At 43.1% G+C, this 17,532-nt stretch overlaps 2 protein-coding genes across 2 annotated transcripts in view; both read right to left on the reverse strand.

Annotated features, from left to right (window-relative positions):
* Window positions 1–15,209, reverse strand: part of LOC147257343 (nuclear factor 1 X-type-like) — a 145,698-nt gene extending 130,489 nt beyond the window's left edge. The window contains exons 1-2 of the mRNA XM_086211193.1: window positions 15,168–15,209; window positions 1,846–1,986 (exon numbers count right to left, since the gene is read on the reverse strand). The gene's annotated coding sequence lies outside the window, so the exon portion shown is untranslated. The remainder of the gene's footprint in view (window positions 1–1,845; window positions 1,987–15,167) is intronic.
* On the reverse strand, window positions 10,974–12,620 carry dand5 (DAN domain family, member 5). Its single transcript, XM_086210018.1, has 2 exons — window positions 12,147–12,620; window positions 10,974–12,057 (listed from the first exon to the last, which is right to left on the reverse strand). The coding sequence occupies exons 1-2, from the start codon at window positions 12,618–12,620 to the stop codon at window positions 11,776–11,778; spliced, it is 756 nt and encodes a 251-aa protein (XP_086066144.1). The 3' UTR covers window positions 10,974–11,775.
* Window positions 15,210–17,532: the final 2,323 nt, after the last annotated feature.

The raw sequence follows: 17,532 nt of genomic DNA on the forward strand, positions 1-17,532 counted from the left end.
GGTTTTTGGAGGTATGTATGTGTATGTATGTATATATATATATATATATATATATATATATATATATATATATATATATATATATATATATGAGGCTGATTAGAGGCAGCAGAGGACAGTGAAAGCTTTCGGAAGTTAAACGTGTGCAGCACTAATCTCTGTTCACCCCAGCAGTATCAAACACCCTGCGGAGCTCAGGTCATATTATTTGCCTTACCTCCCCTTCGCTCTCTCTCTCTAAAAAAACAAAACAAAACCAAAAAAAAGCACCCCCCTCCCCCCCAAAAAACCGATCCCTCCCTGAGATTTTGAGCATGACTTTAATAGTTATTCTTATTAGCTCATACAGCTGCTGGAAGCCTGCAAAATGAAATCGTTGTTTTTATTGTTGATTTGTTTACGCTCGCCTGAGGAACTTTACCACCGAAGAAGCCAAGACCCCAGAGCACAAAAAAAGTCTTTCTTTCTCTGTCTCTCTCTCTCTTTCTCTCTCTCTCTTTCTCTCTCTCAAAGCCAAAGTGGACTTATTATGTTACTGATGGCAGAATTCCCAGTGTGGAATTAGGACTTTGAGCTCCGATAACGTTCCTGAATCCCGGGACTACAACCCAGTCCTGCTTTTACTGGTGGTGGTCACACACTTGTGTCGCGCCCTGAGCTAAACCAGCCAAGGAATTAGTCATTAATAGGGGGCAATTTCAGGCTGCTACTGTTTCCACACTTATGAAGGTTAACATAAACGTACAATGGCTCGAAAATGGTTCTCACTGTGTTTTTGAGGTTTAGATTTCCTGAGACTAGCACCAGCTTTCAGTAACCTCTTCATCAATTTAAAGCCCACCTGGACATCGTGTTCCTAGCCATTAGCTGTACAGCTTCTGCTCCCCCTGTGTTGCCGTCATAAAACAATAGAGTGCAAATCTTCCAATCTCCTTAATGTTCACTAATCTAATGAGTGCGGCGGGGATATTAAGCAGATTGCAGAGCATTACGGTTTACCATTAGAGACACAGCCACTAGCTATTTCAGCACTTCTGGGCTCTTTTTTTCCACAAAAGCTCACCAAAAATCTGATTTTAACCATTATTTTTTGCAGCCTGATCCTTTCGGCCTGCTGCATCTTGCGTAGATTATGATTTGGCATGATAACGAGAAGTAATCAAATCATGCTGCTGCTGCAAGAATGGATTCTGCTGAGAGTGAGAGAAAGTGAGTTTTTGTGTGGCCGTTTGTGTGTGTGTATGTGCGTATGCATGTGTGTTTGACAATGTGAAAGACAGAAAATGGCGTGATAACGAGCCAAGTTAATAAAGGGAAACAATTAGGATGTAAAAGATTGATATGGCCCAAAGATTTTAATGCTGCTGTCTGTCTTAATGAAATCCCATGGACTATCTCCTCTACACACACACACACACACACACACACACACACACACACACACACACACACACACACGAGTAGTCTCATTGCTTCCCGCAGGCTCTCCTGACAGGTGTGGCTCCCACAGACAGACACACATAGATAAACATTAAAACACACACACACACACACACACACACACACACACACACTTTAACTAGGCCCTACAGGGCATTTTCCCTATCCTGGGACTGCACAATGAGCACTTTGTACACCATCCCGCCTCACTACCCCAGCCCTCACCATCAGCGCCACCCCCCCCCCCCCCCGGCTTCCAGCACATCCCTCTTAAATGGGAGATTATGCAAATGAGCTCGCACCACCACGGCACCCCACATATAAGTGATGTGCATTCAGCAAAATCTATAGTCGGTCTATGAGAGCATGTATGAGAGTCAGCAGCACATGAATGTTTGTACTCACTGGGAGACGGATGTGGCCTAAATACACAGAGGATACCCCAGGTGTTTGAACCGGAGCGGAATATTCCTCCCATCAGTCACACGCTGACTGAGCTGCTTCATTGTTGCCTCACATGCTCCAAGGGAATAGTTTCATTTTTACCTTAAAATAAAAAATAAACACAGAAAGGGGGGGGGGGGGCAACACTGAATGAGATGATGAGAATGTACATTTTTGTGAATGGCTGGAGAGGATTTTGGACAGACGTACTTCACACCATCTCCAAAATCCTCATCACAACACTAAGCGAGGTGATATTGTTCAGAAGAATGGCGTTCATCCCTCTAGCTGAGATGTGTAGGATCTATTCCGAAGTGCATCGAAGCTGTCATTTAATGTGAGTTTTTAACCTTTAATTTGTCACCTGTCAGCTAATAATCAGGGCAAACTGAGCTCTGTGGCAGCTGTGAATGAACTGATGAAGCGGTGAAGACATGAACCCATCAATGTCCAGCACGGACAACCTAACATGTTCCACAGTAGCCAAATGTGCGAATATAGAATAACAATCTACAGAAAAATGGCTCCCATGTGTGTTACTGCATGCATAAAATGCATTTAACTGTTGTAGTTAATAAAAGGGTTGTGCTTTTTCTTGCTGAATAACTAAACCTACAGCAAACATTACATTTAAAAAAAAAAGTTTTTATTTCAGTGTAATTGCAAAAGTTACTAAAGCTGCCACATCAAATTTGAGTTAAAAATAGAGTGAACTAATAGCTTAAATCTAGAGAGAACTGAGAGATAAACTGTGAACATTTTTTAAAATATGGTCACCATTTATCACTTTTCACAAACAAAACACAAATTCAGCACATATTTAGAATTCACAAGTAGTGCTGAGCCTGCAGCGGGCGGGTGGATAGGTGGTATAACACATTATTTCCCTTCCTTTCCTTCTTTTCTTTTTACATTCTATTTCTGTGTCTTCTATTTCTGTATACCTCCCTGTAAAAATATTCTAATCAAAGTAGTTGGAAACTCCAAAGTATAATGTTTCACTTTGATGTGAGTAGAAGTCCTCAAGTTAGTAGAAGCGCCTCAAAAAGTACCCAAGTGTGATTGTTGTGGTTATGATTCAGCTTTCAATGATTATGGAGTCTGAATGTGTGCTGGAATTAAAATAATACAGACAACTTTGCCGCTGATGAAAATGTCCATAGTTAACCTCCATATTTAATGATAGTTAAATATGTGACACTCAAGAGCAAGTCCAAACACGTGCGCAGACACACACACACACACACACACACACACACACACACACACTGCGCAGGCTTGTTACGTACAGCAGTCAGGTTCGGGGTCAGACCAGGACACAGGTTACCACAGGGTTAAAGCCTCGTGCACATGAGAAAAACAGCAGAAACAGATTTAAGAGAGAGGTGGATGCCAAGAGTGCCATCTGTTTGAGTCCCCCCCCCCCCCTTCCATCCACCACCCCCTCACCCCTTCCAGTTTCCTCTCCTCCATCCCGCTTCTCCATCTTTGTCCCTCCACACATTCCCGTGTTCCGAAAGCCACGCACATATTTTTCATCTTCGCATTAGCGTTTATTATTTGTTCTCCTGCTGGAGTGCTGATAATAAATGAAGATGGTATAGATACAAGGTGGAGAGTGGGGTGGGGGGGGGGGGTAGGATAAGTCCAGATCTGGCAACCATCTCAAGTGTAATGACACCTCCATCTCTATGGAAAACCATCCCCTTTTGTCTTCACTTGCATGGGAGCTCTTTCTTTTTACTGTTTTGTTCCCAGAAAACCCATGGAACATTTGCCAACATTTTTAAGAGCTGTGAAAAGCAGGATTTTTTTTCTCCTGTTTTTTTTTTTTTAAGTCTTCTACCTCGCAGGTGTTTCTTTTTAAGGCGTGCTTGACAATGCCAAGCTCGTCTTGGCTCGTCTTGAATGCCGCAGGCCTCGGGGGGGGGGGGGGGGGGTTGGAGAAATCTTATTGATTAGCAGTTGTCGCTTCCCTTTTCTTTATCTCACCATGGCTCTCCTTTTCTGCCTCGCTCACTCTATATCTCCACACACTTCTCAAGTGTTGATAGGGAGATGAGACGCCTCACAGGACAGGCCAAGAATTAAAAAGAGCAATAAATATTTTAACTATAACTTAAAACCCTCTTCTCTCTCAGGAAGTGGCTGAAATAAAAGTGTCAAAGAACTTCTTTTTTTTTAAATGTTGTTTGAAGAGGGTTGATGTGTTTCTCCGCCTACGTGTAAGAAACCGATTTTATTAAGTGATCTGGTGTCTAATTTCCCTCTCGCCCTCCAGCTAAAAACTGGTTTCATCGATGCCGTCAAACCTGATTTATGTCGCATGCATTCATGTGATTCAGACAATGAAAAAGAATAATCAATCTTATCTCATTCTGATGTGCTCATGTTTGTCTGATTAGTTGTGGGTAATTGACACAATTGCAGCCAAACCTGGGTTCATTAACGTGAAGACAGATTGCTGCTCGTTAGAGCCACCATGTGTTTGCAAACACGAACAGCAGTCCTCTCGCTGAGAGATCAGAACTGTGTTAAGCAAATTAACTATGAGCAAAATGTTGTGTAAAGGAAATAACTGGAAAAATAGTAATAAAAACATGTTCAGGAACAATGATTCAGGTTTTTAAATTGTGCGTGTATGTGTGTGTGGGGGGGGCTGAACAGGTGGACGCCAGTTGTGATGAGCAGGCCGGATGGAGAGGAACCCAGGGCAGGAGAGAGTGAGGGAGGAGGAGAGCACAGACAGAGAGGGATGAAAAGAGCAGGGAAAGAAGTACCATCTGTTTTTAGGATCAGGAAGATAAAAATGTGCGAAGCGCTCAGATGCAGGATGTTAGCAGAGACTCAGGGTGTGAGGACTCGGCGTACAGGGGAGGAAACAAGGGGCGCGGTGAGGTAGGAGACAGAGGGCAGATGAGAGAGAGATGGACAGATGGAAGACAGGAAGATGCGAGTGAGAGAGGGGGTGAAAGAGGGAGAGACGGGACCAGAGCCTGGCAGCGGTGTGAGCGCACTGGGCACGCTCACATCAGGAGGGGACATGACTCGACATGCCGGCTCAGCCCAGCTGGGTCAACGCTCTGCACTGCCATGTTGTTTTGGCTTGGTACTCACGTCTCTTACAAACACACACACACACACACACACACACACACACACACACACACACACACACACACACACACACAAGCGCACAAACCAACAAACAAATCCAGTTACCCCCAGCTTGCTCCCTCATTCTCCCTCTATCTGGACACACACTCACAGGCACACACGCTCACACCCAAAATGCCATGGTTTTGGCCAGCGCCGGCCACGCAAGCGAGGGCCCTGGACTAATGGAAACGCCAAACTCGTTACTCTAACGCTGGGTGACAAGGGCACCTTGGGCTGCAGATGTTCCTGCTGATGACAGATGGAGCCTGGCACTGCCAGGGGACGGCGGGCCAGGCCTGCGCCAGCTCCATGCCACCTGCACCCCTCCGCTGTACCCCACCACACAAACTCAAACATACACACACTCCCATGCTTTCTCACTTGGCCTATCTCACTTGAACACTGGCGCATCACCACCCCACCCCCTTCTACCCCCGCCTTCTATGTATGTCTCCCACTCAATCCATCTTCTTCTTTCACACACACATGCTGGCATCCTACTCTTCCTCCTCTGCCCACTGCGAGGATGACTGTTTGTCGACAGATATCTATGACACTGGCAGAATGTGCTGGATGAATGGTGTCTGTATAGCTATTGATCCTATTCACATTTTCCTGATTCAAGATGAGGAAATTAACAAACTGGTCTGTAATGAAACCAGCATCCTGACGAGCACTGAAACCAAATAGCGTTAGTGCCGTTTTGTCGCACATTTTGTCACCGTTATCTGACTGTGATCCACTGCAATTTTAGCTTTTAAACAGAGAGTGGATTCCAGATCAGCTAATGCATGATGGAGACTGTGTAATGATACCATTTATCTTCATGGACGTGATGACAGGCTTCTGGAGTTGATTCACCATCCTGGCTCAAAGGCACAGTCCACCAGGATAATTTGCTAGATGCTGTTAGTCGCCAGATTACCAAAGTGTGCTCGGCTGTAATTTTGACGATGGAGGTTTTCAAAAGGCGTCTGCTTTCAACTCGACATTAAAAGCTGTCTTCAATGTCACCAGTGATGCTTCTGTGTTGGTATGTGAGGTTTCAGATAATTTATCTAGTTTATCCAGCGAGGCTTAATGGTTAGTTTAACATGGCTCAATGAAATGTTGGTCAAATGTCACAAATAAACTGGAAATGGGTTTAATAGGAGTGACACATGAAGAAAACCCAGGAACGTGATCTCTGTTTTCATATCCAAGTTTTTTTCTTTTTCACAGAAAATGTGGTTAGGTTCTGGAGAAGTGTTTGCACTGACACACCAAAACCAGGCACAACGGCAGTTAGCGTTTTAAGAACACCAAAACAATGCCGTTTCATAAAATTCCATAAATCTGACCACATGTCGTAGCCAAAAATGTGTTTCCAGCTTGGCTTGATGTGGTCTTTCCTGCTGTTGGAACAGTGATGTTAATCTGCCCTCTGATTATTGTTTATTTTGACATTGAAATCCTCTTGAAGTGTACGATCAAAATCAACATTTCCTGGGAGTTGAGAACATTTCAGCGTAAAAACCACTCAGTAGATTGCAATTTTTGCATTGTGGTTTCAGCTTTTTTGGAGACCTTTTCTGCCTTGAGCTGCAACCCTGTGCTCTTACTTTCACCACTCTTGCATCAAGCCTACACCCCCCCCCCCTTTGCCCACTTCATCCAAAAACCATGTGTGTTGTGTCATTTCAACTCCCTCCCGTGGAAGAAGGGCCCCTAACAAAACAAAACAATTATCTCTCCCCTCGTTAGGCCCTGGCTTGCATCCCCCTCTCCTCTCTAGCCCTCCTCTTTCTCCTGCTGGACCAAGCCTTCACTCTTCCCTTTACATAGCTGCCTCGGTGACAATACGTTGAGCTGAGGGTCTCTTAAGTGCATCTGAAGTGGAGCATTTAGCTGATTTTAGCCTTCATGATTCTTTTAAAGGCCTCAGCAGGAGCAGAGGAGCAGGATGGGCGTGGAACGGGGAGAGGGTGACATACCCATGAGGGGAGGATGTAGGGAGGGCGGTACAGCCGAAGTAGCGGGGACGGATGATGGCATGTAGTGTGAGGTGAGCGTTGATGTGTGCTGGTGAAGAGGCAGGAGAATGGATGGTTTGGCAGCAGGCGGGTGAGCAGGTTTCACTGTGCCAGCTCTTAATTACTTTAATTGGAGTCATTAGCTAAGTGAGCATGAGAGACATCACCTGCATAGCATGCAGGACTGCACCTGCCACAGTGACATTCCTAACATCATCACACTCCAGCGGAGGTTTAACTGACAGCTCGTGGAGACTGTGAGCACTGTCACATGCATGAAGCAAACACAAACACACACACACACAAATGCTCATCATATATTTTCATATGTACACTTGTTCATATCTGTCTTCCTGAATGGCAAAACTTAATAAAAACCTGAAATCAATCATAAAGGATGACTCTGAATAGATTTCACAGTAAGTACACTTAATTGTGTAGTTTTGCATCTATTATCTCACAACAATAAGCGCATATTTTTATGGCAAAGTGCTTTTTAAATCAAACTGCTGGCAATTTCCAGAGATGGCATTGGAGCAACTTTGCAGAAATCAAAAGTTGTATGTCACGTAACTTGTACATGTTCTAAAACTCAAAGTGAAGTTTCCAATATTTCTGTCGCTGCATATTAAATCAAGTCTTATTGTGATAACCTGTTGTTTTTCTACTGTGTGAATGTGGGTGTAGATGAATAAAAACATATGATTCTTTCATACTTAGATGAGGCATTTCCCCTCCTGCGTCCCTTCTTTGTGACTTCAGAATGCAGTAAGACCCACCCATGTGTATTTAGCTTGAAGCTAATCGCAACTGATGGCTAAAAGCAGCTTCAGCAACAATAGGATAATGATGGCTGGATAATGATGACGAGGATTATACCAGACGATGCTCTTAAGCGTTTGTAAACACAAGTAGCTTCAAGCTTAATATACGTGGCAGGCTCTGTGCTGTCACAAAGAGGCGATGCAGGGGGGAGGTAAGTTGTTGGGAGTTGAAGAGACTTATTAATGAGTACTTCAAGTATTTAATTTACCTCGGTTTTTGCCTCCAAATAACAGTTCAACTTGTGTGCACCGGGTATTGTAAGATGACGATGTCATCAGATCACGCAAGAAACCATTTGGCTTCTAATGATGTGTTTGTGTCTGAACTGTAGCTGTTAAAACCAGTTAGCATCCTTAGAGGAGATACGGGCGTGCGTTAGGTGTGATGATAGCAAGACTGTTGGTCTAAAACAACAGAGATATTTATGTATACGCAGCAAAAGCAACAGTTACATCAGAACTGGAGAATACTTCGTCTTCGACAGATGAGCAAAGCACAGTGATTGAGGTTTTTCTCCATGGAAGAGACAACCGTCACTCTTCAATTGACTTTAACGTCTATGCCGGTTTATTGATGTGATTGATTAAAATGAGCAGTGATAGACATTTCATCCAATCACCTGCCAAGTACATTTGAAAGCAGTGGAGGACTTGGACACACCCACACACACGGACACACGTATATGTAGAGGAGGACTCAGGACAGGAATGCAGAACAGGCCGACTCAGCCACCTGGTGAAATTGAAGCTCTGTGTTTCTCTTCTTTCATTTTGGTGAATGCTACCAAGCCTCTGCCCTCTTCCAGTTGCTATAAGAAACTTCTCAGATGGTGCTGCATTACTAACATGGTGACACACATGCGCACACACGTGTTCAATTTACACACATCTATTCTCTTTATAATCATCAACAGTAATGGTGAGGACACCAGACTCTAAAGCAGAGAAGGATTTATCCAATGACAAACTTTGATGTCGTCCAGACCTGCAGGCTACACCTATCCCTGTCCCCCTCAGCACCCAACAGGCAGCCTGGTGGGCTGGCAGCCAGGCAGCATGGCAGTAGGCTGGCAGGCTTAGCCCGGGGCAATATCTCCAGCAGAGCCAACTTTGACCAGCTGGTCTAGACTAACACCACCGCCTGGGCATGTACCAGCGCATCGGTGGGAGGTAGATGTTAGCCATGGTCCAGACACCCTCTCACCTCCAGCCTGACACCTACAGCAGTAAACCTGTGCTGGTGGGATTTAGGTGAGAAGATACTGTCTGGCGTATGACTTAACAGGACATTACATTATTTACGAATATTCCTCCTGGTGTACATCCCAATTTCTTCCCAGTGCATGACAGACCCCTGCTTGCTCTCACTTGCTGATGCCAAATCTAGGAGCCTGATCTGCAGTCCAGCCTGGTCCAATCTACCATGACGTTTTAGTTCCAGCAGAGCCCCAAGTGGCTGGGGAGAAGAAGATGGACCCTCCCTTCCTAGCAACATTCACTTATAGTTAGCTTAGCACTGTCAGCCTTCAGTCCATCATGTCACAGCTCAGATAGAGAAAAGCACACAGGAAGTCAGGGTCAGGAGGTCATCAGAGCCACCTGGGAATATTTGTTATGTATTCAATTAACACAAACAACCACAGTAATCACCTCACAGGCTTAATTAACTTTCATCTTCCAGTCCAGTGAAAGGCTTTATGAAGCTTCAAAAGCAGGCCTCAAAACCTGCGGCAAGAACTCCACTTGATACACCTTGACTGAACTGATATCGCACCCCCATCCATCACACGCACCTCCCAACAATTTCCATGTCTGACAGTTAAAAGGCCTACACACAGAGAGAAAGAGCAGGCAGCTCATTGTGCGTTTTAAAGCGCTAACTAGGCCACTTAGCACCCCGTGACGCTGATCTGATCCCCGAGGCACTGAACTTGGCAGCGGGCCCTCCTCCTTTCGCTCCTTCCTTTCCCCTCGCCATGGGAACCAGGCCATCCTTAATGACACAGGAGTGCTCTGCCGGATCCCACAATGCAAAGGGGGCTGACATCTGTCTTGCTAAGTGGTGCACTCTCTTGTGCACCTTGTTTGTTCAATCAACAACCGCCCTCCTTCTCTCTTCCTCCTTTTCCTCCACTGTGCCCTCTTTTTTTAATCTCTCATTCCTGAGAAAAAACACAAAACATTTTAAGAATAGTAGTACAGATTCCAGAAAGAATAGACAGTGAGGTAGTGAGATCATGACTCTCGTTTCACCGCCATCGACGTACCGATGCAACACACCAGTGCAGCAGGTCTCACTCCACGTGGTGCGAGTTTGTAGATTCGGACATTTTAGCAGCGACCATCTTAACCGCCAGTATTTACGAAGCCCCCAACATCCCCACCATCTGCATTTTTAGAGCAAGAACAAGTGCCTGATTAAGAGTAGCCCCTAATTCCCCATAGTTAAGACCTGAGCAAATATTTGTCCCATCAATCTTGAAAAATATAGCCATCAACCCAAGATGTTAATCACATGCTAATAGAATCCAAGGGACTCAATGCACCCCCGTTGCGCAGTGAATGCTTTCACTTTTTCAGAAAGCCCCCGTGAATGCAAATGGCCATTTAAGCAGTCATTTTGACAGCATGCCAAGGCAACGTAAAGAGCCCCCTTCTTTATGCTCCTTTGGGAATGTATCTCGGGATGTGTGGGATGAGTTCACTTTACCAGGCCCAGGTGCCAGGGTATAAATGAATAATAGGTTTTATGGGTCCTAACTGAAAAAAAGCACATACACACACATAATGACACGTACCCACTGGTTCAAGTGCATCTGTGGTGAATGACGTTCAAATTCCCACAACTACGCTGAAAAGAGATTGGGCATGAGAATAGCTGGTTTCTATACATAATTCAGGGGTCCATGCTGCAACAATTATGTTTGCTTACTGCTAAGTACCCGTGCCCAATAGCTCGTTTGCTCTCTCATTTGGTGCTTTCAGATGTAAGTAGTATGTGCTAAAAGTCTGTGGAACAAGGCTCTTTAATAAAATATGGGACCTGACACTTGAACGCTTGCATACAAGAGGGAGTTGGTGGAAAAAAACATAACAACAATAAATGCTCTTCATGTTTTTACTTTGCATGTAAACTAAATTACACTCGTAAATCGAACAATGAAAAAAGTTACTGGCAACACTGGGCAAAATAAGTGTGGATAAACACTGTTTTAATGACATTACAGATCACAACAGTTCACTTTCGATTGGTCTAAACAGAAATTTGAACATGTCCAATGTGGACAGCTGTTTCAGTGGACAATTGCGTGACCAAAATAAAGGTCATCTTGTCGATAATTAGTGGCTGAGTAAGCCACAGGACAACTCTGAACAATACAGTCAGACTCGTTCACAAACACAAAAACTCCTTCTAGTGTATAAATACGGTCAGAATGCACACAGTTGAGGAAAATAATATCAATATCATGAAGGTCAGGGGTTTTCAAAGTGTGAGGCGGTCCTCTCCAGGGGGGCTCCAGGCTGGACCGAGTGAATGGAGCAGAGAGAATATTTGCTTTCACAGGCCATCATGCAGGACAGCCTGAATGATTTGGCTTAGTTTGGTTAAGATTAAGCAGTTAGGGTGAACTTTTAACGTTTGTCCTACTTTCCAAGAGTCAGAAATGAAAAAATGACTCAGGACAGACTGTTTTCCTGGATCAAATGACAACAGTTATATTAGGCTCGCATGGCTAATGACGCTATACAAGAACCCAGATATAAAACTACTGGATCATATTCAGTATTGTAAGGAGGCTTTGTATAAGAAGAAGCCTGCCAGCTCAGCTTTCATTTGAGGACTTAAGATAAAGTATCACCAGCATTTCTCTTATTCTAACTGTAACATGACAACATTAATGTTGGAAATCTGCAGCCTCAGCGTTCCTCTCTTCACGACCTGTCTCACACTTGCACTCCTCCACCACCATCACTCTTTTCTCATGAAGCTCGTCTCCACACTGCAGGGGAACAGCCACCGTATGAGCTTTGGATGGGGCGCATCGAGAACAGGGGGCCCGGTGGTGGGAGCCCAGCCCAGCAATCTCCCCCTCAGATGGGACAAACAAGGAGCTGCACTGGCCGAAACACAGCTTGTTGTGCACTGTTACTGTGTTGCATCCATCTGCTGTCACACGCTGGTAGGATGACATCAGAGATTAGAATAAATATCACACTAAATATCTGTATGTAGATATCTATGTTGCAGTTGAAGAAGTTCTCTTACCTGAGTGAAAGGTACTGCTGTGCACGTCTGTTTGGTGTCCTTCAGACTGAGTGGCAGAGACAAGGTCATCTTGTTTCCTTTATCTATGGCTCTCTGCCACATCTGAAAACCTTGTCTCTTCTTAAGCTCCATCTCAGAGGGGTTTTTAGGTTGCAGGCGGTGCAGTGGATTCAAAGGGGCCTTGACTGCTGCAGCTGGACGCCCCTGAGATAGGAAGGTGGGAAAGGATAGTCTGGAGCTGAGGGAGGGGGGTCTTTTGGGGGTCAGCCCCCTTCTGAAGAGCCCTGACTGGGCCAAGGCATGAGGGCTCAGTGGAACAACCTTAACGACACCCTGGACAGGTTCATCGGGTCCACTGGCTGATGACTCAAATTCAACTCTTGATGCTTTGGGAATCTGGTAGAATGAATTGTGTGGGAATGAAGCGACCGCTCCGCAGATTGACAAAAAGACCAGGGTCCTGAGGTAAGGCATCCTGACTAAAGATATTGCCCAAAAATGATCCAAGAATTGTCGAGGTTATCAAAAACATACAAAACAAACACGTCAAAAGTCAGAATAGATAAAAACTGTTGTCTCGTGGTGGTCCAAGGTCCCAGAAGGTAACCTTGCTGTCAGTGCTTTGATAGTGTGACCGAGGGAGTCTTTTATATTGGTGGCTGCCATTTCTCACCTGAGTTTTAATGCAAACAAGGCGTCACAATTCCCACAGCAGAGCAGACATCACACCACGCTTACAGATCCAGGTCGTGGATGGCTGCCAGGAGGGATCTCAGTCAAACATGCTCATAAAACAAGCACCTGAGAAGGGATTCTGATCTCTCGCTTTCAAAAAAGTAATCTAACTTGCAAAGTTGATTTTATTGTCAATTTAATTGTACTCATTTCAGGTTAATTGACAAGGCTAATGGATGAATACGTTCGAAAAGATGAGCCTCATTTGATGCTTTGAAAATACTGGTTCCAGACTTGGTGTTAAAATTAGGAAGATCTTGGATTTGCTGATTTTAACCTATTTCCACAAACAGTTACTATCTTTTAAAACAACACAAAAAGAAATGCATCCTTCCAGGATGGAGGACACTTTGACAGGTGCCATCTTGTTAAGGGAGTGGAAAACATGCACGTATGAAAACAAACACATTGAACAGCTGTGTAAGTGAAACACACATTACTGAGGAGAGATACTGTAAGTGCCACCTTAACTTGAAGATCTGTGACTTTTTTTTTAAAAATAACTAATCAAAACTCAGAAAAGTGAGGTTAGGTAAAATGTGTATTATACTATATTTGGTCCCAACCCAGCAGGGCGTCAGTTGGACTGCTGTAGCTTCTGTCTGGTGGACAATGAAAGCCTTCTAATCCAGCAGGTGTTCTTATTACCTTCGGCTGTAAAGTAATTATGAGTTTATGTTCTCAGTGGTAACAAGTAGTCTCCTGTTCATATACTCCCAAAAGCAGCCACTCAGCCTCTCCCTTGACATCCCATCATTACACCATTAGACTTCAGTGTGCTCTATCACCCGTGACCTGATCACACACTGGCTGGTGACTGGCTCCAAAAGTGTTTGACTTTCTCATACAGACCAGGGTGTTAACAGACAGGTTTACTCTTCTCCACAGTTCTAATTTTCCCAGAGCCACTGGTTTATTGTCCAGTCAAGACTGGGAAAGTCAAAGAACTCCTGTCGTTTGACATGTTTTTCTCAGCCGTGCTGTCTTCTGCAGTTCAAACTCTTTCCACAAGAGGGCACAGTTTACAAAGTATTGTCTCCCCTGATGCTCTCAATGGGGTGTAAACGTTGATGAATGCCATGAAAAAAAAAAGGTCATTTTTCTACGACCACCGTGTTTCTCACATATACAAAAAGGACAGGTTTATCTTTAGATAAGTTTAGGGGAAAAAAAACAACCTTTTGGTGCATCTGGTCCTGGACTCAGTGTTGGGCAGCCTTCAAACACTGATGAAATGATTTTAAAAATGGAAGACATGTCTCAAGTTGGACCTTGAGGCCAAAATTGACCCATAATAACTAAATGACTGTTTATGCTGTTTTTGTGAGGTAAAAATACTCTTTTTCTTCTTCTGCGATGACAAAAAGAGATGACCACATACCTCATCTTAAATCTATAAGTATTCAATATGTAAATATCAATTATTTTTGATAAATTGATGAGGTAAAAGCATGACACAGGATGTCAGTCTGATATTGCAGTTGATGAAGATTAATCATATTTGATTAGAGAACCTTAGTATTATTTTACAAAAAAAAAGAAAGTATGTTCGCTCTTGGCTCACATCTCTGGGTTTGGAGACTCCTGATTTTGACACTCATTACTTCTGACCCCCCCGAAACACGTACATTAGGATTACTGACTCTATCTTTCATCACGTCCTGATTATGCCACTTAGAGCCATGAAAAATATTATCCTGTGAGAAACGAACAGGTAGTAGGATATTCAACTGAGGGAGTTCCTGTACTTGATAAATCGACACACTGTAGTTATGATGCACAAAAAGGAAGAACTTTCAACCGAGCTGAAGCTCAGACAGAACACTTTCAACAAAATGAGAAGTAAAGAAGAAGATACGAGAAGTATGAACGTAAAATCCCAACTTGTCAGGACAATAAAAGTTAAAGGTTTGTCACCGGCGAGTTTCCCCTCCGTGGTCAATAAAGAGTGGTAAACTGGAGGGCTTCCTTATAGGACTACGAAGACAGGCCCAATTCACCCAACTCTCGTAAAGGATTTAGTTAGACAACAACAACTCAGCTGTAAAAGTCGTTATTAATTCATCATTCGCGTTGTCCTGCTAGGATCAACGCTTGCATGAAATGAGGGGAGGCGCTGTTAGCTAATTTAGCTACTAAGTGTCAGGTAATATTAGCAAAGAAAAACGCTATTCACCGACTGCGAACTGTATCTTGCTGTAACACTCATAAACTTGTTCATCACTACACACTTGACATCTTTTAATTCAGAGAAAGTAAGACAGTCGGGTGTGTTTGGTTACTTACATTCACCAACAGCAACTGTTGGTTGCTGGTCTCCACTAGCTCGCGCTTGTGTCGGGGTCAACTCGGGGTCAAGCGCCTCGAAAATGGTATAATCCACTTTAGGGGTGTGTGAGAGCTACAAGATTATCCCATGCATGACTGCTGGATTTTTAATTATAATATTAAGAATGATATGTGAAAAATAAATAAATAAATAAATAAACGTTTCAACTTCTCCAACCTGTCGTTTTTATTTCTTTTGTACAGCAGCCCCAAGGCAAGCCATTTTAAAATGAAATGCAATTTCAGATATCTCCTGTCAGACAAACTTGAGACAACTCATTTGCAGACTTCCACAAATGTACGGGAAGCATGTAGAATGTAGAATGTAAAAGTGCATGGGACATTTTCTTCTGCATTAATGAAACAGTGCCATGAACTTGTTTTTTTTTTTTCCAATGTTGAACTGACCAGTTATCAAGAAGAAAGTGGTAACAGATAAGGAGAAACAGAACCATTCTGAGTGAGCTACATTGATAAGACACCAAGTGAGGATGGGTAAAGTTCATGTGTTCAGTTTAAATAAACTGCCAATTCTTATATTTCTTAGGAAATATGTTCTTATGCTAGTAAATCAATAGTGTCTCATGTAATAAAATCATATCTTTGAGCTATTTTTCATGCAGGAGTAGTTTTTATTTAGGCTGTTATTAAGTTGGACCAAACACGACTGGTCTCTTGAGTAAAAAGAAATAAAAAATGAAGAAAACGAATGAACGAATTAAAAAAGTGCAGCTGATTGAAATCAGTTAAACATATGCACATTCAGCTGTTTCGATCTTTTCACAAGGAAAAATGCCAAAGTGAATGTCTTCAGTAATGTACAATGTAATATGCAAGAAAATCTTCTACATGATTTATTTAATTTCAAAAACGTGTAAAATCAATGACAAAGAAAAGACATTCCTGCAGGTAAATGACCATCTACCACTGCCACTTACTGTCTGACCTCAGTGACGGTGCTATTCTTTTCTTGTCAGCTTCAAGCAAACATAAATTCAAAGAGCTGTCCCCTGTTTCATGTAACTACAGTTCAACACGTCTATAGTTGTAAGCAAGATAATGCTTATCCATGGCACTTCAAAGACTGGTCATTGGGGAAAGAATCTGTGACACGTGGCAAGTCAACCTGTCGTTTCTGCAGCCTACAACGCAGTCCCATTAACTGGAACGCTCTTAAGTCACTCACGTGCTGTGATTATATCTAAACCTTGAATAAACCTTTTATGACATTTATTGAGGGAACGGTGATTGAACTGTGCTATTGTCATGATTGAGGTCTAACCCCGTAAACTAAGCTATTGGGGATTTAATGGAAATAAATACCTGGAGATATAAAGCAGGGAATCAGTGTGTTAGTGGTTAGAAAAAGCTCTGTGAGGCATTTAAACCCAAATGTTTTTATCAGTGCAATAAAATGACACGCCTTCTTGTCTTACCCACTTTAGTGCCACATACTGAGGGCAGATGTTGTTTAGTGCTGTAAGATTTTAAAGGGAAAGTTGAGACAGCTTAAAGAACCCCTCTGAAATACAGAATTCATCTGTTGGTGCAGTCGGTCACAGTCACAAGTGTGCCAAGCACAAGAGAATGCTTTACTGGTTTTATCCTAAATTAACAGTATTGATGGTGAGTTATTCAGTTATTTCTTCAGATTCATATAATTGGATAAAAAGAGACAAACAAGTATTTTAACTGAAATATTTGAAATATTGTAACTGTTTTGACAATCTGTCAGTCCGACGATTAGAAGCAATTAGCTTTCAGTGTCTCTCAAACATTTTAACACCCAGGACACTCAGGGTAACATTGGCAGCCGCAACTCCTCTCCTGTGTACCTCCAGAAAATGGATGGATGGAACTTTTTTCCTGAGAAAAATTCCATCTCCTTGGCTTCTAAATGCTCTCTTGTCTTGCGTGGGTTCTTTTATTGGAAACAGCAGCCTGCTGTGGCTGAAAACTTTAATGGCAGTGATGAAGGTGAAGTGAAATAGTGAGGTTGTGGGACAGAAAACCAGAATAATTGGTTAAAAGACACAAAGACTTCTAGACATCTAGTAGTCTTCCATGAGAAAAGCAGATGTAGTCTGCTAAAAAAAACAAAAAAACATGATCAAGCTGTTGAACCATCAGACCTTCATCTGTCACTTGACCCAGAAGTGTATTTTGCCTTTCAAATCCTTGCAAGTAGGACTCGAAAGCTCATAAGGATTATTTGTTTCTCCTTTGTATCACTTCTTTGTGACTCCAGAATGAAGAAAGAGCAGCTCAAATTCATACGTTGAGGATTACTGAGCATATGGCTGGATTAAGAATACATGGATTA

The sequence above is a fragment of the Aulostomus chinensis genome, chromosome 8 (genome assembly GCF_037954235.1).
Source record: "Aulostomus chinensis isolate RoL2024-O1b breed Wild chromosome 8, RoL_Achi_v1.0, whole genome shotgun sequence".
NCBI lineage: Eukaryota > Metazoa > Chordata > Actinopteri > Syngnathiformes > Aulostomidae > Aulostomus > Aulostomus chinensis.